At 48.4% G+C, this 26518-nt stretch overlaps 1 protein-coding gene across 1 annotated transcript in view; it reads left to right on the top strand.

Moving 5' to 3' along the window:
- The first annotated feature begins 6105 nt into the window (after positions 1 to 6105).
- The window catches only part of CRYBG2 (crystallin beta-gamma domain containing 2), a 62373-nt gene continuing 41960 nt past the window's right edge, over positions 6106 to 26518 (top strand). Inside the window, exons 1-5 of the mRNA XM_084814409.1 lie at positions 6106 to 8624; positions 16794 to 16841; positions 17006 to 17124; positions 18838 to 18994; positions 26328 to 26467. Of these exons, the coding sequence (XP_084670535.1) occupies positions 6639 to 8624; positions 16794 to 16841; positions 17006 to 17124; positions 18838 to 18994; positions 26328 to 26467 (2450 nt within the window). The 5' untranslated portion in view covers positions 6106 to 6638. The remainder of the gene's footprint in view (positions 8625 to 16793; positions 16842 to 17005; positions 17125 to 18837; positions 18995 to 26327; positions 26468 to 26518) is intronic.

A 26518-nucleotide genomic window follows, 5' to 3' on the forward strand; every position in this document is an offset into this window, starting at 1 on the left:
TCCAGCTAAGCTGCTGACCACGACAACAGTCTCTGTCTATAAGATCAAAAGCGGAACCAAAATCCACAAAGGAAGCAAACAGCTCTTTTCTACCATCTTGAGCATATTTCTGAATCAAGTGATGGAGTACAAAACATTGATCTATTGTGGGCTTTCCCTTTATAAACCCAGCCTGTTCTTCAGCAATAATTGAATTTTCAGCAGCCCAAGACTCAGTCTGCATAATAAATGTTTGGAGAATACAGTTTAGAGATAACCTGAGCAAGCAAATTGGTCTAAAATTCTTTGGATCAGCCTTAGAGCCTTTGTTATGGATCGGCACCACTACGCTTACTCCCCAGCCCCAAGGAATAGATCAGGAATTCCCAAATCGCAGGTGGGTAAATGTATAGGTGTCATAAGAAATACAATTGATGTTGGGAATAATGGAACCAAAATTATTAACCGAACAGGGGCCACTGTCTTCAGGGTGAAGTGTTAGTCCCTCTATTTCCGGTGTTCAGGTGTGAATTAGGGTTGTGCCCCACTTCGGCTCTGGAACTGAATTCAGAGTCGAAGCAGGCTGATTCAGGCTGCTTTGGGCCACACCCAAAGCGGGTCGGGATCAGCCGAAAGCAACCTGAAGCAGGTTGGGTTGCACTTTGGAGTGAGCCAGAAGGCCAGCTGCATGCCCGATCTCACCACCCAGCCGTGCGAGTCCCCTGCTCTGCACCTGGACCCTCAGGATGAGTGCTGGCAGCTGCTGGCTTCTTTGCGGGAATCGCCACTGCGACTTCCTGTATTTCCAGAAATTGAATCCTGTGCAAATGGCATACATGACGGCCATCAGGCCGTCATGTACACAGCATTACAGGCATAAACGCCTGTAATGTTGCATGCCTTACAGCCGTCATTTGCACAGGATTCGATTTCCAGAAATAGAGGAAGTTGCCAAAATGGCGGCTCCCTTGAAGAGGCCAACAGCATGCCTCCTGAGGGTCCAGGTAAGGACCAGGGGGCTCGTGTGGTGCAGTGGGGGCAGTGGGTGGTGGGTGGGAGAGCCCACGTCTGCCATCCAAATCCCGCTTTGGCCCCGGAGCCCTCCCTCAGCTCTTATCTAGCAGCAGCTATTTCATCAAGTTGCAGCAGAGGGAGTGTTGGGACAACGGGGCCCACTTCATCAGCTTAGGGGAGAAAAAACTTTGTAACTGTGGTGCCTGAGTCCGCTTGTTTTTCTCTCCTCTCCTCTCCCCTCCCCTCCCCATCCCTTTTTTTCCTTTTGTGTCATGTCTTTTGGATTATAAACATGTGGGGCCTGTCATGTTTTTAATCTGTGTATAGCAACTATAAAATGGTTAGGCCTCATCTTGAGTACTGTGTCCAGTTCTGGGCACCACACTTTAAGAAGGATGCAGACAAACTGGAGTGGGTCCAGAGGAAGGCAACCAAGATGATCAGGGGACTGGAAAGAAAGCCCTATGAAGACAGTCTGAAAGAACTGGGCATGTTTAGCCTTGAGAAGAGAAGACTGAGGGGAGATACTATAGCGCTCTTCAAGTACTTGAAAGGTTGTCACAGAGAGGGAGGCCAGGATCTCTTCTCGATCATCCCAGAGTGCACGACACGGAATAATAGGCTCAAGTTACAGGAAGCCAGATTCCGGCTGAACATCAGGAAAAAGTCCTAACTGTTAGAGCAATATGGCAATGGAACCAATTCCCTAGGGAGGTGGTGGGCTCTCCCACACTGGAGGCATTCAAGACTGGACAGCCATCTGTCAGGGATGCTCTGACTTGGATTCCTGCCTTGAGCAGGGGGTTGGACTCAATGGCCTTGTAGGCCCCTTCCAACCCTACTATTCTATGATTCTATGAACCAGGCTGGCAGCAGCACCTGGGGGAGAATCTTGGCTAGGGTGGCCACTTATGAATCCCCAAAAGAAAAACAAAAAGAGGAAACAGATCACACACAAAAGAGGACACTGATTAGCACAAAATTTGCATATACTAATGTATACGTATAGATGCAAATTGAGAAATACTTATTATAACTTTAATAGAAATATAGTCTGTCTCAGCATAGTGTGGTAGCCTGTGATGAGGCGATCCATGTGCCTGCCTGTTCAGTCTGCGGTCCAAGTGCTGACTTGTGATGGACAACTTCAAGGCCCCTTCTTGCCCTTCTTTATGACGGTTCTTTATCTTTATCCTGGAATTGGACAGGACAGCCCTTCAAATAGAGAACACCTTCCAATAAAGGACAGTTCTCTGGAAACCCTTCAAATAGAGGACTGTCCTCCATAAAAGAGGACACATGGCCAACCTAGCATCTTAAAGGTCTTTTGATCTTTTACAGAACAAAGAGTTTGTCTTAACTGGCTGACCTCCTGAAGCTTTTCCACATACAAAGGGGGCTCAGGAAAATAAGCACAAACTGGGCTTATGTCTAGTCTGTTTTCTGTATCAGAATTTACTCTGGAGCATAGGAGGTAATAATAGAGGGGAAAATGTCTCTGAGCACACACAGGGTGCATTTCTCTCATGCATTTGTAATCCCCACCAAGCCCTGATAACCATGATTAAGGAGAAGGGCTTCAAATCCAGGGGGGAGACTATTAGGCCAGGTCCGAGCCCCAGCATGTTCCTGTGTAGAATGGTTTCCAGTGGTGGGAATTGCTGATCCAGTCCATAGAATCATAGAATAGTAGGGCTGGAAGGGACCTATCTCAAATCAGATTTCACTCTACCCAAACCCAGGCCTGCCCAAAGGTGGGACAATTATTTTAACAAGAGGTCAGAGATAGGAGGTGGGACTTGCATCTAACTGTTGCAGCTTGGAGTGCCGCTCTTCAGGATTCCAGGCACTCCATCCCCACTCCCCCCAGCCCATTTTCTGTTTCCCCCACCTCCAACATTCAGTCATCATTCCATGGCTATTGAGCATGCTCAGTCCTCACTGGGCAGGTTGGGGGAGTGTTTCCTTATAAAAATATTCCCTAAACGTTTTCTGTGCTTTTGCAAAACTTGCAGTTCCCCGAAGCCTGCTGATATCCCTCAGTGTCAAGGATAGGCATGGTTGGGCACCTGTCAGGGGCCCACGCCCCAGCCATGCTCCCCCCCCCCCCGCCACACACATTTTAATTTTTTTAATTGGTGTATAGTTCTTTTTATGGTTGTACGCCACTTCAGTAGAAAAGTGACTCTTAAATGCTTAAAATAAAATAAAAATTTTGGCATTTGAGATAGGAGCGTCTGTACCATGCCATTATAGTTAAAGTCTGTACTGAAATTAAAATGATGAGCTGCACGGTTGTTCCTGATGAAACATTAGCAAGCACGAATGAGTTTGCCCAAGACTCAGAGGCCCTGACTGGGGTACCGCCAGCTGCTTTGATCTCAAACCACTGGCGCTCAGGGAAGCCATTCAGAAGATTCCCATAACCCATAGATTGGTCCCAGCCCAACTTGCTGCAATCACTGGGTTGGATGACCTTCTTAGGGTGCCTTCCCAAACCAAGAATGTGATGATTCAGCAGTTTTAAAGGAATGAGCATAGACGATTGGGGCCCATGTAAGGGCTGAGAGGTTTGCTGAAATGTCAGTCAAACATGGTGGGGAGATTTTATGGCGGCGGGGGGAGGGTGGTATAATAGAAACTGTGGTGCAGCTAGGTAATTTTAGACCCTGGTTTTATAGAGGCCCCATTTAGATAGCCATGTGTATTACTGAAGCATACAACTACAATCATCATCTGGGGCCTTCCTCTGAGTGCCTCTTCCAAGGGAGGCTTAGAAAGTGGCAACAAGGGAGAGGGCCTTTTCAGTGGTGGCCCCCCTGCCCCCGATTGTGAAATGATCTCCCCACTGTGGTCTGTCTGGCGCCAACACTGTCATCTTTTCGGCACCAGGTTAAGACGGTCCTCTACTCCCAGGCATCTAATGGCATATGATGGGGCATCTATGCCAGCTGTCTGAACATGTCTAGTATTCTATGAAATTGTTTTTAGCTGCTTAAATTGTTTTAAATTGTGTATATTTTAAGCTGTTTTTTTTTAAGTCTGAATTGTTGTGAACGGCCGAGAGAGTTTTGGCTACTAGGTTGTATAGAAATCAAATAATCATTTATTATTATTACTACTACTATTACTACTATCAACAACTAATATTCCTCCCCCCCCCCCCCCGCCATGTCAATTCCTTGCCTTACAACTATTACATTCTGGATATGTTAGAAGCAGAACAACAAAACTCTTTGCCGACGCTGATCAGTAAATAAAAACACCCTGAGCATGGGCAGTTTTGCATTTTAAATTCATTTAAATCATAGCACCATCATGACTACAGAATAAAATTGAGTTTTCTTCTGCTAACTTGTTGCTCCCATCACCTGCCATTCTCTGGGTGGTCATTTGGTGGGGAGGGAGGCTGGCCTGCAGGGCCCTGGATTTTGATCCTCTCCCCCTCTCCTTGTAGCCAGCGCAGTTCTTCCCCACCTCCGCACGCAGAAACGGAGCACAGAGACAGGGAAAAGGGGGCAAGGGGGGGGAGGAGAGCGTGGAAACCGCTTTACACAGCTTCCTATGCACTGTGCGGCCTCTCTGCCAAAGCACCCCAGCTAGACAGGTGAAATCACCTGTTTAGCCAAAAAGGCAGGGTGGCCAGAGCGCAGAGGCAACGACCGATTCTGTGCTCCGGCCACCCTGCGTTGGATACTCGGCAACCTCGGCCTTCGGAGGCTGCCGACTATCCAGATAGGATTGCGGCCTTATTTATTTATTACATTTCTATACTGCCCAATAGCCGACCATGCGAAGAGTTTGGCAGCTCCCTTGACGCCTCTGCGCCTAACAGGTCCTGTTCTTTTTTTCTTCTTTGCCCCATCTCTAGCTTTTCGGAGTCAAGTGGGATCTCCCTGGGGACCGGAAGCGAGGCACTCGAACCGAAAAGATCACCTGACGTCGGGAGAGGCCTGTCTTGCATTCAGCACAGCATGAAGAAGGTCACCAGTGGCTCGTGCTCCTCTCGGAGCAGATCGGCGGGATCTGTTGCAAGCACTTCATTCAAGTGGAGGAAAGCAGCCCCTGACCCGCCAAAGGACGAAGCCGAGCCTCCCCTTTGCAAAGTGCCGGCAATATCACAGATGGCGGAGAGAGCCGGTGTCAGAGCCAGGGCCAACAGCCCCTCTAGGGTGTCTGTGTTGCTCGAGGCCTGGGAGAAGGGGCTTGTTGGGATGGACACGGCTGGCCCATCTTCCTCAGCAGACACCAGGCGCTCCCGTCCCCCAGTGCACACCAGGCGCTTACTTTCATCCAAACATTCTTCCCACCCTCTTTTCCCAGCAAATACCGGGAGTTCTCGTTCATCAACAAATTCTTCAGCCCTTTCTCTAGAAGACACTGGTGGATCCCTTTCTCCAGTGCACCCTGGCTGTCCAGCAGACACCAGGCGATCCCTTTTCCCAGCAGAGACAAGGAGATCCCATTCTCCAGCTGAAACTAGGCGGTCTCTTTCTCCAGTAGATCGCAGGCGATCCCTTTTCCCAGCAGAGACAAGGAGATCCCATTCTCCAGCTGAAACTAGGCGGTCTCTTTCTCCAGTAGATTGCAGGCGATCCCTTTTCGCAGCAGAGGCAAAGAGATCCCATTCTCCAGCTTATGCTAGGCGATCATTTTCCCCAGCAGATATCAGGCGGCCTCTTTCCCTAGCTGACACAAAGAGGTCCCATTCTCCAGCAGATAACAGGCACTCTCCTTCGCCAGGAAACACCACACAGTCTTTTCCCCCAGTAAAAAGTCGGCAGCCCCTTTCCCCAGCAAATACGAGGCACTCTTGCTTCCTAGCAGATACCCCGTGCTCATCGTCCTCAGCAGGTGCCCAGCATTTGTCTTCAGTAGAGAGCCAGTATGCATCTTCCATAGAAGATAACCATCACTCATCTTCCCCAATGGATATACAATATTCATCTCCTTTACCAGACATCACTCACTCACATTCAGTGGCAGATATCAGGTGCTTATATTCCTCAGCAGATACCAGGTGCTCAACTTCCCCAGCAGACACCAGGTGCCCATTTTCCTTGGAAGAAACCAGATGCTCAACTTTCCCAGCAGACACCAGGCATCCATTTTCCTCAGAAGAAACCAGGCACTCATCTTTCCTGGCAAAAACCAGGCACCCATTTTCCTCTGAAGAAACCAAGTGCTCGTCTTCCCTGGCCAACACCGGGCATTCATTTTCCTCAGAAGAAACCAGGCGCTCGTCTTCCCCAGCAGACTCCAGGCGCTCATTTTCTCCACCAGATGCCAGGTGCTCATCTTCCCCAGCAGAGTCTAGAAACTTCTCTTCCACATCAGTTGCAAGGCGCTCTCGTTCTCTCAGCCCACGGAGAGATTTTACAGCTCATGGGCCTGTGTTTGCTCAAGTATATTCCCCAGCTTCAAAGACAAAGAGCCTGGTAAGGGCAGAGGCACAAGATGCTACTAACAGCACCGTAGTAGCTGAATCCCAAGGGGAAAACCATGGTTGTGGTGTTCCTCATACCCTTCCGGCCACAGGAATTCAGAGAGAGGGCCACAACCCAAGCACAGATGAGTCTCAGGAAGATAATCTCCTTCCCACTATAGTCAGCACCAGGGCAGCAGAATCTCAGAGGGAAATCCATATGCCAAGTGATGCTAGCTCCACTACAGACACTGGATCCCTGGGCAGAAGCGATCTGCTCAGTGCCACGGTACTTAGATCCCAAACAGAAAGCTGCCCATCAAGACCTGCCAACACCACTTCGTTCTGCGGATCCTCGGGGGGAGCCTACATGCCCAGTGTCCTGAGCCCCACACCTTTTGGTGGGTCCTGTGTGTTAAGTCCCAGGTCCCGCGTTGTTAGCTCCAGCACTGTCGCCAATTCCCAAACCCAGTGGTTCGGTCCCAAGGGCAGCAGCATGGTTGTCTATCGCTCTGAGCGGCAGGTCATCGTGCCCCAACCAGGGAGCGCCACCGTCTACAGAGCAGGGCGAGAGATTATCATGTCCAGCTCTGGGGCAAGGGACGCATGCAAGCCCCAGCCGGAGAGGCCCCTTACATCGAGCTCTGTCATCTGCATCCCACCGGAAGAAAACAGGCCACCCCAGGTTGATCTCCCTGATGCTGAGCCCCTCAAAGAGACCCTTGCCTCCCTCCCCAATGTTTGCGACTCCTCCTCGGCAGGGCCACAGCCCGAAAGCTGCATGACTCAACCCAGAAGTGCCGGTGTGAGCGACGCCCAAAGGCAAAGGTGTATGTTTGTGCCAAGCCCTGCGCTCACATCAGACGGAGATGCTACCGCACTCGGGGAGGGAGTCACTCCTTTCAGCACGCCCCAGAGAGACTGCAGCCTGTACAGTGAAGCTGCATTCCAGAGGCAGAGCAGCCTGGTCATGGCAAGCAGCTCTGAAAGGGAGCAAAGCATGCCCCACCCAGGTGGCCCCGTAGCAAATATGTCAGAACAGGAGAACAACCTATCGAGGGCGGAGGAGGCTGGTGCATCTGGATCCCAAAGCATCTGGTGCCCATCAGATACCACAGCAGAAATTGGCATGTTTGGGACTGGATCCCAGGAAACTGCTCTGACAGACCAGAAAGCCACCAGCCGGACTGAGCGAAGGGAGGAACAAAGGGATCTGGCAAAGGTTTCCCCAGTATTTGCGCTGGAACCAAACATTCCCCTTGCTGAGACGACAAACTCCTCTCATGAGCTTCCGAGCCAGAAAACAGGGAACAGCAACAAGATGGCGGAACAGGAACCGGAGGAAGTTGTGGAGATGGAGCTTTTCGTAGACACCCTCCGCAACATGGAGCCCACCGAGCTCCGAAAGCCCTTGAAGCTCCCCCCAAGGCCCCCGCGCCCCTCCACACTGGCAAAGCATGCACCCCTCCCACCCATCCACGAGGACCACATCATGCCCAAGTCAAAGGCTCCTCTCCCGGCAGCTCTGGGTCCGCTGTATGCTCTCACTGAGGAGAGAAATTCAGAGGAAGGAAAAGAAGAACCCAAGGAGGAGGAAGAAGATGACATGGAGGAGATAGAGAACCCATATCTCAGCAAGGATGAAAAAGCACAGGAAAACAACCAGGCCTGGAAATCTTACCCTTGGGAAAACAAATTGTACAAGACCGAGGAGGAGGTTGAGTCTTTCCTGGGAATGCTGCAGCAAGGCCCCGGCGATCTGAAAGCCAAAGTCATTGTTCCTAAAGCAATCGCCAATCAGACCACCCTGATCCGAGCCAACATCCTCAAGGGGATGTCTCTTTTGTCTGGCTTTGTGGAAAAGAAGGTTGTGGAAGAGAAGCCCTATTCCCGCTTGGACAACAGCCTCCTCTACAGCAGGTTCATCTGCCCGGAAAAGTCCCCACTCAAAGCCCTGGCAAAAGGGAAAGAAGGGAGATGCCCTCCCCTCCTCCTGACCCCGAGTGTCCTGAAAGTCAGCCAGGAATGCCAGACATCTCCAAATGGGCTTCAGGGGGATGATGCATATGAACATCTGAGCTTTGAGTTGCCACCATCTGGGCTCCGAGCTGAGTCTTCCTCCAGGGCTCCAGCTGCGAACAGTAGCTCCAAGCACATCACTGTCCTGTCTGAGGAAGCAGAATCACTGTCCCAGCCAGAAGCTCGGGTGAGTGTATCCATACTGTGCAGCAGAAGCTGGTGATGATTGCAGTAATCTCATTACTCCATTAAGAGGCACTCTCTTGGTTGTTCTGGGGCATTTTGGGAAATGTGGGTTGTTTGAAGCCTGTGTGTGTGTTGTAAGGGGAACTGCTGTAGCATGATGCATGTGAACAGGGGTTCTGCTCCTGGAATCTCCACCTTCAGTCCGCCGTGAAACTGGTGGTGCAACATCCAATGGGTGCCAAGAGGGTTGACCAAACCTGCATTCAAAAAGGATAATGATTACAGGGCCAAAACCACTGAGGCCTTTACTAAGCTGCCCAGTTCTCCCTGAAGTCACTGGGTGTTGCAACAGAAAAAAGGGTGCAAGGGTTTAACCTTCATTACGCTGTTGTTTATCTTCCTTAAATGGCTCCGACCGAGTCAGTGATGCTCATTAAGAAAATTGAAAGGCCTCTTAGGTTAGGAGCAGAGATCAAACCTGTATGGCTGACAGAGGGCGATATCCAAACTTTATGGACCTTTATGAGACCCACCTTTAACCACAAGAAGTAGCAGGGTGGGACTCATATTTAATCCATTACCATATGTGCCTCCTCTTTCCCCTCTTACTTTTCCATTGTCTTTCTTTTCTTTTTTAAAATTAAAAATGGCTTATTTAGGGTACAATCCTATGCCTGTTTAGATTTAAAGAAGCATGGCTGGCTGGGGACTGCTGGAAGTTGTAGGGCTTTTTTCTGTCTACACATGCATAGGATTGTTCCCTTAAACACTTAACAAAACTGTGCTTATTTTACAATCAAGGATTGCCCCTTATCACATTCTATGCTCCCAACATAGCTGAAACCACCCTTCCCCAAACTGGCGCCCTCCAGAGGTGTTGGACTTCACCTTCCAGCAGCCTCCAACCTCCATGTTTAAACCATCTTCTTCTTGCTTTGATTCTCTTTGCACCAAAACAAACTGGAATCTGTTTAGTTTCCTAATATTTAGCTTAACAAACCTGAGTGTTTTTCTTTCTTTCTTTCTTTCTTTCTTTCTTTCTTTCTTTCTTTCTTTCTTTCTTTCTCCAAACACTTCCTTTGTGGTATTTTTCCCTTTCTGTCTCCCCCTCGCCCTCTCAAAACAAAGCAAACAAACTGAAAACAGTGGTGGGATTTCTGCTGATGTGCCCATCTTAGCTCAGGGTCTTGACTCTCTTGCTGGCTAAGAACCACCAGTAGAAGACCAATGAGCCATGTCATCCTTGCCTGTGGCTATGAAACTGTTTCAGCACCAAACTATTGTTTTCTGATGACAAAAGTTGCATATTTGCTCCCATCTTCTGGCCAAACCGCACATTACGCCACCATATTGTTTGGTTCATCTCCTGACCTTGTTTCCTTTTTAATATGCAACTGGGTTGGTGGCTGCCAATTAATTTGGAACAGAAGGGAGGGGTGTTTTACCCCCTCCACCCACACTGTTTTTTGATCCAAATCTCACACGCATACACACAAGTTGCTGCATGTGCCACAGCTGAAAAGATAAATGACCTTTTCCTGCACGTCGGCAAGAAATTACTTTGGGGCAATTTTCATTAGGGCTGTGCAGGGGCCCGCCGGTCTGACTCGGAAGCCGCTTCGTGGCTCCAGAGGTGGGCCTGATTCAGCTCAGGCTGATTCGGGAGCAGGGGGTGACCCAACTCGGCCCTGAACCTGAAGTGGGATTCGGATGGATGAATCTTGCTTCACCCTCCGATGCCCCTGCGCAACCCCCCAGCTCCTTACCTGGGCTGCTGCTGCTGCTGCCTCCTCCACCGCCCTCCACCGCCCTCCACCGCCTCCTCCTCCTCCATCACCACCATCGCCTCCGTTGCCACTGCTGCCGTTGCCTCCTCCGTCGCTGCTGCCACCGCCGCCTCCTCTTCTTTCTCTGCCACCGCCTCCTCCGTCACCATTGTCGCCGTCGCTTCTGTCGCTGCCGCCTCTGTCGCTGCCCCCGTCATCACCGTCGCCGCTCCTGAGGCGTGGAGGCCGCTGGTCCCTATGGCAGGGAGTCGCCATTTTTAAAATGGCAACTTCCTGGAAGTTCTTGGAAGTTGCCATTTCAAAAATGGCAACTCCCTGCAATAAGAGCCGGCGCACATCCAGGCCTCAGGAGCTGGCAGCGGCGAAGGTGGCGCCATCGCCGGTGGAGGCAGCAGTGGCGGAGGCGGTGGCGACAGGGCCAGCAGCAGCGACAGTGGCAGCGGCGATGACAGCAGACAGAGGCCACGGCAGCAGCGGTGACGATGACGACGGTGATGAGTAGCTCAGGTGAGGACCGGGAGGCGCCAGCGCGGCTGGGCCGGGGGTGCCAAAGCTCCGAAGCACACTGAGGTGCTTTGGAGAGCCCCCGACCCTCTCCGGGTTGCTTCGTGCCCCCTCCGCTTTGCCTCGGAAGGGGCTCAAAGTGGGGCTTTGGGCCTCGAAGTGGTGCGCAGCCATCATTTTCATCAAAGAAGTGGCATGGGGGGATAGGATTAAACACCCCCTTCTCCCTACATCCGAAGGGCTGTCGCACAGAATGAGCGGACATGTTCTCTGTTGCTTGAGAGGGCAGGACTGGAACTAACATGGAACATAGAGGGGGAGTGGGAAGGAAGCAGATTTTGGTTAAGCATTAGGAGAAACGTCCTAACTGGAAGAGCTTCTTTGACAGTAGAAGAAACTGCCTTGTGGGGGGGGGGGGTGCTCTCCTTTACTGGAGGGATTTAAACTGAGGCTGGATAGCCATTTGTCAGGGATGTTATATTGAGCAGGGGGTTAGACTACTCAACCTCCAAAATCCCGTCCAACTCTAAAGTTCTATGATTCTGTCACTTTTCCAGACAGCTTCCCCATTTTAGGCGGAATTTGCTGATCCAGATGCTGTAAGTGGAGAAGGGTTTTTAGTTTTATCTTCCCTCTCCCCCCCACATCCTTCCCAAAGGGTTTTTACTTCTCTCCTGCCTTATCTTCTCCCCCTCTTTTGTGCTTATCTTGTACCCTATTGCCCCGCAAATGGAGACTTTGTTTCATCTCTCCTACCTGCTCCTTTTACATGTTTTTTTCCCTCCTATAATAGTTTCCCTGTCTTATCCCCTTTCTCATCTCTTATCCCTCTCTTATCTCATATCCTTCTTATCTCTTATCCCTCTTCTCTCTTGCTCTCTTATCTCATATCCTTCTTATCTCTTATCCCTCTTCTCTCTCACTCTCTTCTCTCTCTCTTCTCTCATCCCTCTCTTTTGTTCTCTCTCTCTTATCCCCTATCTCTTATCCCTCTCTTATTTCTTATCCCTCTCTTATCTCTTCCCTCTCTTATCCCCTATAATAGTTTCCCTCTTTTATCCTCTTGTCATATCTTATCTTATTGTATCGTATCGTATCTTATCTTATCTAATCTGATCTGATCTTATCGTATCATATCTTATCTTCTTCCCTCTCTTACATTCACTTCTTCCTTCTATAATAGTTTCCCTTTCTTATCCCCTTTCTCTCTATTTCCAGATGATGATGATTTGCAGAAATATTCACATCTTATCTCTCTTTCTAATTTCCTTCAGCCAGCCAGTGTGGTGTAGTGGTTATAGTGTTGGACTGGGATTTGGGAGACCCAGGTTCTAGTCCTCATTTGGTCATGAAGCTGACAAGGTGACTTTGGGCCAGTCACTGACTTGAAGCCTCACCTACCTCACAGGGTTGTTGTGAGGATAAAATGGAGTAGAGGAGAATCATGTAAACCACCTTGGGTTCCTTGGAAGAAAAAAAGGCAGGATATAAATGCAATAATAAATAAAATAAACTCTTTCTGGCCCTTTCTTCTCAGAGAAAGGGGACCTCCCTTTTCTCCCCGCAACCAACTTCTGTGTCTCCCAGCCACTTTTCCCCAATAATCTTCTCACTCCACAACTGGCACGGGCACACATACACACACACCCCGGCTATCCAGTTCGTGGCACCACTACCCAGCGCCAAGTTATTCTTCAGAGGTGGAGGAGGCAACTGTGGCTCAGCAGGAAATGGGGCGGGAAGGAAGGAGGACTGGGGTGTGCGTGTGCGCGTGTGCGCGCGTGTGAAATGGAGTAGCAGAAGGAGCAGCAGACATCCTGTGTCCTTCTTCTTTTCCACTCTGTTTTCTCCTCCATCTTTCACACTCTTTCTGCCCATTTTCTGTTTCTCCTCTCCTCTCCTCTCCACTCCTCTCCTCTCCCTTTTCCTCCCCTCCGACTTTGTGTGGCTACAGCCATGGGCAGCCTAAGACATTTTGCTGCCTGAGGCAGAGCTGGAAATGGTGCCCCCCCTCCCACCACCCACGTCTCAGCCAAAGCAAGGCATGGTAGCCAAAGCAAGGCAGGTTATTTTGGTAAAAAAATCCCACAAGGGCTTCTCCCCATCCCTGGTAGCAAAAAATAAAATACTCGAAAAAACTGAAAATGAACTGCCCTTTCTAACACCCCAAATCTGCTGCCTAAGGCAGCTGCCTCACACTGCCTAATGGTAGGGCTGGCCCCTGATACAGCCGCACTCTCTAACCAACCACTGCTCCCACATGTGTCTATGTACTGCACATGCAGAGAGCTCCTGGTGCATTGGTCCAATGAAATGGCTACTGCTTGTCCATGGGGTGGGACAGGCACGTGAGGAGACATTTCCATATCAGTTTGTGTGTTTTTTTTAAAGTACGCATGAACATTCCACATTTTTGTATGCAATTTCCCCTGATATACGCATTATTGCAAGCAATTTCTCCTTAACACCTGCCCTTTTGTCTGGCATTTTTCCAATGGATGCATTTTTGTACGCATTTTTTTAATTGGACAACTGCTTTGCAAAATTTGGAGAAGTGAGAAAAATGGAAGCATAATTGTATTGAGCTTCACGTATTAGATCAGGAAGTGTGAATTTGGTTGGTTCCTATTAAAATGCAAGCCAAACTAATTTCTCCCCCATTTTTACTCTTTGGGGAGGGCTTTTCAGTGGGGAATAAGTTAGGGCAGGAGTAGGAGAATGTAATGGCCCCAGGAGTGTAACCAAGTCACCTGTAGTTTTAGAGGGGCCTAGAGATCCATCATGCTTGCTTAGGTTCATTATTGGTGCAATTTCCTTGCTAGCCGGCCTCTGAGCATGTGAGATGAGTCAAAGGTCGATAGCGCAGCCTCAGCACATTCCATGCTAACGAAGACTAGTCTTATCAGGGCCTAGGCTGTGCCTGAGAAGTGAGGCTATGTTTATGCCGCGTTACAGGTGACTGTGCTGGGAAAGTTCTGATTGTTTTCCCTTTGCACAAGTACTGTTAGTCTATGCTGGGAATGTTGCAGATGAACACTAATTAACACTTGCTGCTGTCATGCTGCCTCACTGCTGACATGTATGGTGTAAAACCCATTGTGCCCCTTGGCTCTGGGTTCAGCGAAGCTGTCTGATCCAACCTGGGTCTGGCTTATCATTATCTTGGCACCTCCAAACGTGGCACCTCTGGCTTATTATTATCTTGGCACCTAGCAGCCCACAGCTGGGGCATATAATTGGCGCAGCGAGCAGGGTGCCAAGAGAACATGCTATGTTCAGATTCAAAGGGAAGGAGGGTGTGTTTGTTGGCGTGCAAAACCAGCTCCCAAGCTGTCTGCAGTTGGAGCTGTGGGGTCTGGTTGCAAAGCAATCGGCAGTCCTGAGCAGACAGGGAGCATGGCCAGAGTTCAAGAAGAACCGCACACCAGTGGCTCTAGAAACTGTGTTGGAATTTCTGCAGCTGGAAAAGTGGTCAGCTAAGGAGGCTCAGAGTGCAGGAACTCTGGCATGCTTTTTCTGACAGCATTGCAAACTGTCGGGCAGAAGGAGTTGGAATGGAGAGAGAAAACAAAAAAGCTGAAGGACCTGCTGGGGAAAGAACAAGATCTGAAGATGTTAATTAGAGAAATGTTGCAATACAACCTGGTCTCTAACCAGGCGTGGGAGTGTGAGACTGAAGAAGCAGCTGTTAACCTGATACGCCAAGCTCAAGAGAGTTGCCCGAAGAATGCCAGAGTGTGCAACATCATCACATCACCTGATTGGGATGAAATCCCTAAGACGTTCATCCCAGAATGCAGGACATGGAATAATAGGCTCAAGTTACAGGAAGCCGGATTCCAGCTGAACATCAGGAGAAACTTCCTGACTGTTAGAACAATACAACAATGGAACCAATTACCTAGGTAGGTGGTGGGCTCTCCCACACTGGAGGCATTCAAGATGAGGTTGGACAGCCATCTGTCAGGGATGCTCTGACTTGGATTCCTGCATTGAGCAGGGGGTTGGACTTGATGGCCATGTAGGCCCCTTCCAACCTTACTATTCTATGATTCTAAGTGGAAACTGAAGATGAAGATCTGGTTGATAAGGCTGAGGAACAGGATGAAGGTGAAGAAGCGGCACCCAGGGCACAGGCTAGACCCCTCTTAGAGTGGAAAGCTTGCCAGAGGATGGTCCCAAGGCAGAATGAAGCAGAGCAACCATGTTGAAGATCTCAGTCAAGGTAACAGTGTTTAGCTTTGGACTGTTCCAGAATTACATAGAGCCTATAGCTACTGACCATCAGCTATATGGTTTCTGAAGAGTGTAACCATTAAGCTTTTGCCGTGGGATTTCCTGCAATAAAGAATCTCACTGATTTGGGTGTCCAGTGTCGGACTACCTGAGCATGTGAGCTGAAGAGATCAAGAAAACAGACAGCATGTTCCAGGCCAAGCCAAAAATGCTACTACCATGCTCCTGCAAGCTGCAACTTTCCCAGTGTAGACTAAAATACTTGGGCAGAGGGAAAACAATCAGAACTTTCCCAGCACAGCCACCTGTAACTCGGCATAAACATAGCCTCACTTCTCAGGCACAGCCTAGGCCCTGATAAGATACTAGTCTTCGTTAGCCTGGAATGTGCTGAGGCCACGCTATCGACCTTTGACTCATCTCACATGCTCAGAGGCCCACTAGCAAGGAAATTGCACCGATAATGAACCTAAGCAAGCATTATGGATCTCTAGGCCCCTCTAAAACTACAGGTGACTTGGTTACACTCCTGGGGCCGTTACAGAGGGTCATTTTGCTGCTATTATTATTAAATGATCGGGAGTCAGAAATCCTTATTGAACTACTTTAGATCATCTTGAGATCTACCAGTAGGTCCCTATCTTCATTCTGCTCACCCTTATGCTACAAAAATGGCTAAAGAGGCACACCCAGACCCTTCCCAGTTGGCAAAACCAGGACAAGGACCATAAAATAGGGACTGTCACTAGTGAATAGGTTGGACCGCACGTCAGAGGGCTGAATTCCATGGTATGCTAAGTACACTTTTTAGAAGAGCATGCTTAGAACTGGTGACTCTCTTCCTTCACAAAAAGCAGGTGCGTGTGTGTGTGTGTGTGTGTGTGTGGGGCTGATTTGGATCAGGACTGTGGAGGGAGTCCCCCACACTATTTTCCTGCTGAAAATTGCTCACCTCAAAAGTGCTATCTGCTCCAGATGTCTCCCCCCAGTCCACACCTTTTTTTCCCCAAATTAAGAGAGTGGGCAATTCTAAGCATAGTTTTTAATAACATGTGCTTAATGTAACAGGTACTTGGCCTACAGACTTAGGAACAAAGGACAGATCTTTCAGAGGGAGACATTTTTCTCCCTCTCTCATAATGCTAAAATACATGGGGTCATCCCATGAGGATGGTGGGTGGGAGATTCAGGACAGATAAAAGGAAGGACTTCTTCGCAGAGCTATGGTTAGACTATAGAATTCACTACCACAGGATGTAGTGATGGTCACCAATTTGGATGGCTTTAAAAGGGGGTTAGACAAATCTCCGGAGGAGAAGGCTATCAATGGCCACTAGTCCTGATGGCTCTATGCAATCACCAGTATCAGGGGCAGTATGCCTGTCTACACCAGTTGCTGGGGCACATGGGCAGGAGGGTGCTGTTGCACTCATGTTCTGCATGTGGGTTTCCCATTGAGGCAGCTGGTTGGCCACTGTGTGAACAGAATGCTGGACTAGATGGATCTTGGTCTGATCCAGCAGAGCTCTTCTTATGTTCCATGTTCTTATGCAAATGGGGCAGGAGGAATGGGGGAACATTTCTGAAATGTAATGCTTCATCCTGTTTCCTGGCATAATTTTCCATTTATGTTTAAATTGCAGGAAGAGGAAAAGAAGCTTCCGAAGAAAGTTAACTTGCGGCCTGGGAAGGTATGGAGGCAAAAAGCAAGACCAGCTGCTGGATGTCGGGCAAGGGATGATGTGCCCATAGTGAGGGTAGAGGGGGAAATATTGTGCCATTGCTAATCTCCCCTTTTTCTCCCCCTTTCTCTCTCTCCCTCTCTCCCTCTCTGTCTGTCTGTCTCTGTCTCTAGATCATTCTGTACTCTGAGTCAGGCTTTGAGGGCCAGAAAATTGAAGTCTGGAGCGATATCACCGATGCCACGTCCTGGGAGCTCTCCCACACAGTCTCCATCCGAGTGGTCCGAGGAGGGTAAGTGAGCCTCTGGTTGTGAGTTGTGCTAAAAGGGAGAGTTCTGTACCACATTCAGAGGCAGGAAATCAGGCTCTGTGTAGATGTGGAGGACTGTCAGGATTGGCCCCAGGCTCCCTGGTTTGTTTTCTGAATCAGAGTCAGATTCGGAGATGGAGCTGGAAGAAGCCCAGCCGAGACAAGGAGCATGGGAGGAAATTCCAGGAGTCGGCAAAGAACTCTAAAATGCCTAGGAGAATTGTGTTGGTATCCTGCCCTTCCTCCAAAGAACAGACGGCAGCATACATGGTTCTTATGGCCCGTCATTTTATCCTGAATGTAGGTTAGCCTGAGAGATAACAACTGGCCCAAGGTCACCGTGTTGTTTATTTAGTTCTAAAATGTATTAGTTACCTGAGAACTAAAAAGGTGACATACAATAAAAAGAAGATACAATCCAAAAAAACTATGCTAACAAAATAGGAAACAGCACAGTAAGTGATCAGTCAAAAGCAGCAGAGGCTAGAAACGGGCATCAGAATAAGAACTAAATGTATGAAGAGAAGCTACTTAAAACACAGCATAACAGCAAAGAAAGAGGATTAAAGGCCTGAGAGAATAAAAAGGTCTTTGCCTGGCACCAAAAACATAGCCAAATAGGAGAGGGTGTTCCATAACAGGGGGGTACTTCTGAAAAGGCCTGCTCCCAAGTAGCCACCCACCGTACCTCAGCATGGGATGGCTCTTGGAGCAGAGCCTTCCATTACAATCTCAGGGCTCAAGTAGGAATATGTGGGAAGCGTCATGGCTGGGTGGGCGTTTGAACTTGGTCTCCCCAGTCTAGGGTGGCTACGTATGTATGCATTGCCCCCCAAAAGGAAATGCAGCACCAAAACTGAGGACAAAAGATGGCAGTGATTTGCATAAGATTTGCTAATTGACAGGTTTAGAGGCAAATTTAGAAATTATTATTATAACTGAAATAGAAATGCGGTGCATTTCATCATAAGGCGTGGACATCTGTGATCAGGTGAGCTGTGTTCCTACCTCTTCAGTCTGCTGTCCATGTGTTAACTGTTGGTGGGCAACAGTTCTTATGATTCTTTCTTTAAGCCAGAAGATACCTCATATTTAGATTATTTCTAAATTTGCAGCTCTACATATAAATCAGCATATGCAAATTTTATGCAAATCACTACCCTCTCTTGTCCTCTCCTTTGGTGACGCATTTCCTCTGTTTTGGTGATGGATAAGTAGCCATCCTATTAATGAAGCTGGGCAATTGCACACGCACAAAAAAACCCTCTTATGGAAGGACCCTTGCTTCAATTGTAGCCTCTCTCTCTCTCTGTCTCCCCTCCCCCTCCTTCCATCCCTCTCTCCCCATGTAAAGGAAGGAAGGAAGGAAGGAAGGAAGGAAGGAAGGAAGGAAGGAAGGAAGGAACAAATGGCAGCTGGCAATACTGCAGGTTGAAGGAGTAGCCTGGATGTTGTTTGCCCCCCATTTTGTTGTTACAACAAAGCAATATTTATGTCACATTTTTCTGAAGAATGTTCCTATCCTTGAGTAGTGCAGTGGGTGAGCTTTCTGCCTTTAAAGAGCTTGAGGCGTGCGGGTGGGTACCCAAGCCACAGCCGTCACACCTCCTTGACAGCTGCCACAACCCCCAATACAGATCTGTGACCATGACTCTACTTGGGACTAACCAAATGTCAACTTCCTGTGCTCTCCAGCTGGGTGATGTACGAGAAGCCACGGTTCCACGGGCGGAAGTGTGTACTGGCAGAAGGAGATGTGGAGATCACCAGCCCTTGGACGATGTACCACAAAGAAGGGGCTGATGCTGAGAATGCGCCCTTCCATCTTGGCTCGCTCAAGAGGGTTGTGCGGGTGAGAAGGGCTGCCTTCCATTTGCAATGAAGGTCTTTCTCCTCCTGGGGAATTAGTCCATTGGCAATCCAGGCCTCATCCTTGGGAACCTAGGAACATAGGAAGCGGCCTCCTACCGAGCCAGATTCTTCATCCATCCAGCTCAGTATTGTTTACTCTGACTGGCAACAACAGGTGGTCCTCCAGGATTTCAGACAGGGGGTCTTTCCCAGCCCTGCCTGGAGATGCAGAGAATTGAACCTGGGACCTTTTGCATGCAAAGCAGGTGCTCTACAGTTGAGCTATGGAAACCTGTTCCTCAGTACCAGGGGACTTGGGCCTCTTTTAGTCCAAGAGCCAAATTCCATGTCAGAGATGCTTTAGGGCAGGGGTCCCCAACCCCCGGGCTGCGGACCGCTCCCGGTCCATGGCCTGTTAGGGACTAGGCCACAGTAGGGGTGTGGGAACCCCCCTTACCTAGGGTCTGTGGGAGGGGGAGACGATCCATCCCCACCCCCACCCCGGAATCCTAGCTGGCCATGGCCGGCTCCGCAACGAGTCCGCAGAGCTGCCGGCCGGCTCCAGCCCTGTTCTTTGCAGTAATAGCCTATTACTGCAAAGAACAGGGACATAAATGGCATCCGCAGAGCTGTTGCCATTTGCGTCCCAGCGGCCGGAAGTCCGCCCCTGGCCGGAGCCTGTTCTTTGCAGTAATAGCCTATTACTACAAAGAACAGGGATGCAAATGGCGTCCGCTATGCGGACACCATTTGCATCCCAGCGGCCGGAAGTCCTCCCCTGGCCGGAGTCGGCCAGCAGCTCTGCGGACTCGCTGCAGAGTGGAATCAGCCAGGGCTGACAAGGATTCCAGGGGGGGAGGAGGGACGGATCGCCCACCCTGCGGACCCAAGGTAAGGGGGGTTCCCACACCCCTACTGCAGCCTGGTCCCATCCCGCTCCCCCGGTCCGTGGAAAAATTGTCTTCCATGGACCCGTCCCTGGTCCTCAAAAGGTTGGGGACTGCTGCTTTAGGGGACTGCATTCCAGTGGAAGGTGGGGCCAAAGCAGTGGCGGCTGGTGGCTCCAGTTCTGGAAGGGTGACGATGACATTCTGGGTTTTAGTCACCACCAGCTGAAACTCTAAAGGTTTCAGCATGCTGAAACCTTATCCCCAAAATGGGATCAGTGCCTTGCATAGCACCCTTGGAGCTTTGTTGTTGTTGTTCAGTCGTTCAGTCGTGTCCGACTCTTCGTGACCCCATGGACCATAGCACGCCAGGCCTTCCTGTCCTGCACTCTCTCCCGGAGCGTGCTCAAGTTCATATTCATTGCATCCGTGATGCTATCTAGCCATCTCATCCTCTGCCGTCCCCTTCTCCTTTTGCCTTCAGTCTTTCCCAGCATCAGGGTCTTTTCCAGGGAGTTTTCTCTTCGCATTAGGTGGCCAAAATACTGGAGCTTCAGCTTCATTATCTGTCCTTCCAATGAGCACTCAGGGTTGATTTCCTTTAGGATGGACTGATTTGACCTCCTTGCAGTCCAGGGGACTCGTAAGAGTCTTCTCCAGCACCACAGTTCGAAAGCATCAATTCTTCGGCGCTCAGCCTTCCTTATAGTCCAGCTCTCACAGCCATACGTTACTACTGGGAAAACCATAGCTTTGATTAGACGGACCTTTGTCGGCAAGGTGACGTCTCTGCTTCTTACTATGCTGTCTAGGTTGGCCATAGCTTTCCTCCCAAGGAGCAAGCGTCTTTTAATTTCATGGCTACAGTCACCGTCTGCAGTGATCTTGGAGCCCAAGAAAGTAAAATCTGTCACTGCTTCCGTTTCTTCCCCTTCTATATGCCAGGAAGTGATGGGGCCAGATGCCATGATCTTAGTTTTGTTAATGTTGAGTTTCAAACCAGCTTTTGCACTCTCCTCTTTCACCCTCAACAAGAGGCTCTTTAGATCCTCTTCGCTTTCTGCCATTAGGGTGGTATCGTCTGCATATCGGAGGTTGTTGATAATTCTCCCAGCAATCTTAATTCCGACCTCTGATTCATCCAACCCGGCATTTCTCATGATGTACTCTGCATATAAGTTAAATAAGCAGGGTGACAATATGCAGCCTTGTCGTACTCCTTTCCCAATTTTGAACCAATCGGTTGTTCCATGTCTGGTTCTTACTGTTGCTTCTTGACCCTCGTACAGGTTTCTCAGGAGACAGGTAAGGTGGTCTGGTACTCCCATCACTTTAAGAATTTGCCACAGTTTGTTGTGATCCACACAATCAAAGGCTTTAGCGTAGTCAATGAAGCAGAAATAGACGTTTTTCTGGAATTCTCTTGCTTTCTCCATGATGCAGCGAATGTTGGCGATTTGATCTCTAGTTCCTCTGCCTCTTCGAAACCCAGCTTGTACTTCCGGTAGTTCTCGGTTCGCATACTGCTGAAGCCTAGCTTGTAGGATTTTGAGCATCACCTTGCTGGCATGTGAAATGAGCGCAATGGTGCGGTAGTTTGAACGCTCTTTGGCGTTGCCCTTCTTTGGAATTGGAATGTAAACTGACCTTTTCCAGTCTTGTGGCCACTGTTGAGTGTTCCAGATTTGTTGGCATATTGAATGCAGCACTTTAACAGCATCATCTTTTAGGATTTTAAATAGCTCGGCTGGAATACTGTCATCTCCGCTAGCTTTGTTGTTACTAATGCTTCCTAAGGCCCACTTGACTTCACTCTCTAGGATGTCCGGCTCAAGTTCAGTGACCACACTATCATGGCTATCAGGGACATTCAGATCTTTCCTGTATAGTTCTTCTGTGTATTCTTGCCACCTCTTCTTAATCTCATCTGCTTCTGTTAGGTCCCTGCCTTCTTTGTCCTTGATCATGCCCGTCTTTGCACAAAACGTTCCCTTGAGATCTCCAATTTTCTTGAAGAGATCTCTAGTCTTTCCCATTCTGTTGTTTTCCTCGATTTCTTTGCATTGTTCATTTAAGAAGGCCTTCTTGTCTCTCCTTGCTATTCTCTGGAACTCTGCATTCAGTTGGGTATATCTTCCCCTTTCTCCCTTGCTTTTCGCTTCCCTTCTTTCTTCAGCTACTTGTAAACCCTCATCAGACAGCCACTTTGCTTTCTTGCATTTCTTTTTCTTTGGGATGGATTTCGTTGCTGCCTCCTGAACAATGTTACGGACCTCCATCCATAGTTCCTCAGGCACTCTGTCTATCAGGTCTAATCCCTGAAATCTATTCCTCACCTCCACTGTATATTCATCAGGGATATGATTTAGGTCATACCTGAACGGTTTAGTGGTTTTCCCGACGTTCTTCAATTTAAGCCGAAATTTTGCAAGAAGCAGCTCATGATCTGAGCCACAGTCAGCTCCAGGTCTTGTTTTTACTGACTGTATGGAGCTTCTCCATCTTTGGCTGCAAAGGACATAATCAATCTGATTTCGATATTGACCATCTGGTGACGTCCATGTGTAGAGTCGCCTCTTGTGCTGTTGGAAAAGAGTGTTTGCTATGATCAGCATGTTCTCTTGGCAAAACTCTATTAGCTTTTGTCCTGCTTCATTTTGTACACCAAGGCCATGCCTGCCTGTTATCCCGGTGATTGTTTGACTTCCTACTTTAGCATTCCAATCCCCTATGATGAAGAGGACATCTTTTTTTGGTGTTAGTTCTAGAAGGTGTTGTAGGTCTTCATAGAACCGATCAACCTCAGCTTCTTCGGCCTCAGTGGTTGGGGCATAGACTTGAATTACTGTGATGTTGAATGGTTTGCCTTGGATTCGTACTGAGATCATTCTATCATTTTTAAGATTGTACCCCAGTACTGCTTTTCCCACCCTTTTGTTGACTATGAGTGCTACTCCATTTCTTCTAAGGGATTCTTGCCCACAATAGTAGATATGATGGTCACCTGAATTAAATTCACCCATGCCTGTCCATTTTAGTTCGCTGATTCCCAAGATGTCGATGTTCAATCTTGCCATCTCATGTTTGACCACCTCCATCTTACCTTGATTCATTGATCTGACATTCCAGGTTCCTAAACAATATTGTTCTTTACAGCATCGAATTTTCTTTTCACCACCAGACACATCCACAGCTGAGTGTCCTTTCGGGTTTGGCCCAGCCGCTTCACTCTTTCTGGCGCTACTTGGAAATACCCTCTGCTCTTCCCCAGTAGCATATTGGACACCTTCCGACCTGAGGGGCTCATCTTCCGGCGTCATCTCTTTTAGCCTTGTGATACGTTCCATGGGGTTTTCTTGGCAAGAATACTGGAGTGGGTTGCCATTTCCTTCTCCAGTGGACCACATTTTGTCAGAACCCTCTGCCATGACCTGTCCGTCTTGGGTGGCCCTGCACGGCATAGCTTATGGCTTCACTGAGTTACGCAAGCCCCTTCGCCACAACAAGGCAGTGATCAGCTTTGGCTGGTTGTAACTAAAACCCAGAATGGAATCACTGCCCCTCCAGAACCGGAGTCACCAGCTGCCACTGGGGCAGAGGTAAAAGGGGCAGAGCCCAAACACCAAAAATACCAGCATATTTGAGCTCAAAAGCTCTTACTGGCGGTACCTAAGCCTTGGGAGAGGCATTTCAACCTTTTAGAATGGAGAAAAAACTGCACAAAAGCCAGGAAACCACCAAACAATCAGAGGTTGGGGGAAATGGGTTTGGACCAGGGGAAGAGAGCATCGCCTTCTGGGTAATCCCAGAGGGCTGGAATGGGATTCCAGGTGGGCCAGACCTGGTCCCTGAGACCTGAGGTTCTGCACCCCTGCTCTATATGTTATGATGAATGGCAGAAGAAAGAAGAAGGAAGGAAGGAAGGAAGGAAGGAAGGAAGGAAGGAAGGAAGGAAAGGTGCTGAGGGACAAGCCCTACTTACACAACATAATCTGATGGGATCTGAGCTAGCAGTGAACGACCAGAAAAGAGATCTTGGGGTTGTGGTGGACAGCTCAATGAAAATGTCAACCCAATGTGTGGCCGCTGTAAAAAAGGCAAACTCCATGTTAGGCATAATTTGGAAAGGAATTGAGAATAAAACTGCCAAGATCATACTGCCCCTATACAAATCTATAGCGCGACCACACTTGGAATACTGTGTACAGTTCTGGTCACCACCACACCTAAGAAAGGATATTGTAGAGCTGGAAAAATGCAGAAAAGGGCAAGTAAAATGATCAAGGGGCTGGGGCATCTCCCCTATGAGAGAAGGCTACAACAGCTGGGATTGTTTAGCTTGGAAAAAAGGATGATAAGGGGAGACATGATAGAGGTCTACAAAATTATGCATGGTGTGGAGAAGGTGGATGGGGACACATTTTTCTCCCTCTCTCAAAATACTAGAACCCAGGGTCATCCTATGAAGCTGATTGGTGGGAGATTCAGGGCAGATAAAAGGAAGCCCTTCTCCACACAGCACAGAGTTAAACTATGGAATTTGCCACCACAACATGTAGTGATGGGCACCAATTTGGATGGCTCTAAAAGGGGGTTGGACAAATTCCTGGAGGAGAAGGCTATCAAGGGCTACTAGTCTCGATGGCTGTGTGCTACCTCCAGTACCAGAGGCAGTGAGCCTTTGTACACCAGTTGCTGGGGCACATGGGTGGGAGGGTGCTGTTGCACTCATGCCCTGCTTGTGGGTTCCTGGTCGACAGCTGGTAGGCCACTGTGTGAACAGAATGCTGGACTAGAAGGATCTTCTGTCCAATCCAGCATGGCTCTTTTGATGTTTTGATGTTCTGATGTTCTTAACATATTCACATGAACACAGGAGTGGGGCAAGATTACTGTATGCCCATAGGCTCCATATTAGCAACTGGGAATCCTGCCTTTTGCAGAGTTCCCAACTATGTGGATAGTGTCTCTGCATGCAGACCTCGTAGGCTGTATTCAGAGCCCAGCCTGATCTAGGTATGTCTGAGAAATCCACAGCGGATTCAAATGAGTTCAATTTTCTATGAATCTAACCTGTGGATTCTGCAATGGACCAGCTTTTTCTGAATCACATGGATTCTGTGGACTTGCAGACTAGTTTTTCACTTTTGGTGTGTGTGTGTGTGTGTGTGCTAATTTGCATTTGTGCTCATCTGCAAATTAACTAATGCGCATTAGCACATTTGTGCAAGTGCACATTGCCACTCATGCGCACTTGTGCTAATGTGCTTTAGTGTGTGTAGAACAACATTCTGGTAAAAAAAAATCTGATTTTGTCAATGAGCAGACGACAGAATGGAAGACGTGTGACTATCTGCAAAACACAGACGGAATGGATTTATCAAAATCTGTACAGCCCTAGCCTGAACACAGGGCTGTTAGGAGCAGGGACAGCACCTGGCCCAATCCCAATTCTCTCTCCCCCCTCCCTTCAGGCATTTGCTGAATGTGTGAAAAAGGCTCTTAATTTTCTTTTAACTTTCTTTTAACTGAATAATCAATTCATTCTACGTTTAAAATAAATATTAGCATACCTTAGGTGCTAATATTGAGGATATTTAATTTAGGTTTTGCTTGGCTAAAAACAAAACCCAGAGAAATAATGCATCTGTTGTTTTAAAGAGCGTTTCCAGAATCATAAGAGAGGCCCAGTGCCATCAGCATGGACCATATTTCATAAGGTGCAGCTTTAGAAGTTTCAAATTCAATTAAAGATCCACGTTGGGAACCTATGACAAATGAATTGACTTATGAATCATTTAGGCCAGCCTTGAAAACAAATCCACAAACAGGTTTACTAGCCTGACTGCCTGTTAGTCATCTGTGACCTGAAAAATAAATGAAAGAGAACGATTTTCTGCTGGGTTGCCTGGTGGTAATTTTTTTCTCATCCTAGGCGAGTAACTGTTTATAAGCCTGAATTAGGCTGGAATACTGCACTAATTTATGAATACATATGTAAGTGGCCCTGATTGCATTGGTTCTTTACTTGGATGTAATTGGGTGGTGAACTTCAGCAATCTTATTTGCAGCCCTAATCTCAGCACAGGTCGTAAGAACTCATCCAAGTAAGATATCTCTGTTTCTGACAGTCCAGATCATTCAGCTCCTAAAGGGCTTGCTAGCCATACTGGAAGTGCGTGTGGCTCATTTCTGGAGGCCGAAAATTAGCTTGGCCAGAAAACAAGAGTTCTCTGACTTTTCCCCCCTTAACAGTTTTTAGTTCAAAGTTGTTTTTAGTTATATATTGTGTATATTGACTGTATGCTTTTATGTAAATGGCTTTTCATTGTATTTTAATGTTTTGACTTTTGTTAACCGACCAGAGAGTTTTGGCTATGGGGCGGTATAGAAATGTAATAAATAAATAAATAATAAAAATAAACAGGCCAATCCTTTATATTCCAGGACTACCAGATCCCTGAGATCAGTTTGTTTTCTGATGAGAATGGAGAAGGTACAAAGTGGAAGTTTACAGATTCTGCAGAGGACACACGGATTCACAGACAGCCCTTGAAGGCAGCTTCTATCATTGTACGCTCTGGCCTGTAAGGGATGTGCATTATATCCTTTGTTCATTTGTGGTATGAGAGGTGACC

Source organism: Heloderma suspectum, chromosome 10 (assembly GCF_057233095.1).
Source record: "Heloderma suspectum isolate Gila_16-S chromosome 10, 16-S_ref, whole genome shotgun sequence".
Classification (NCBI taxonomy): Eukaryota; Metazoa; Chordata; class Lepidosauria; order Squamata; family Helodermatidae; genus Heloderma; species Heloderma suspectum.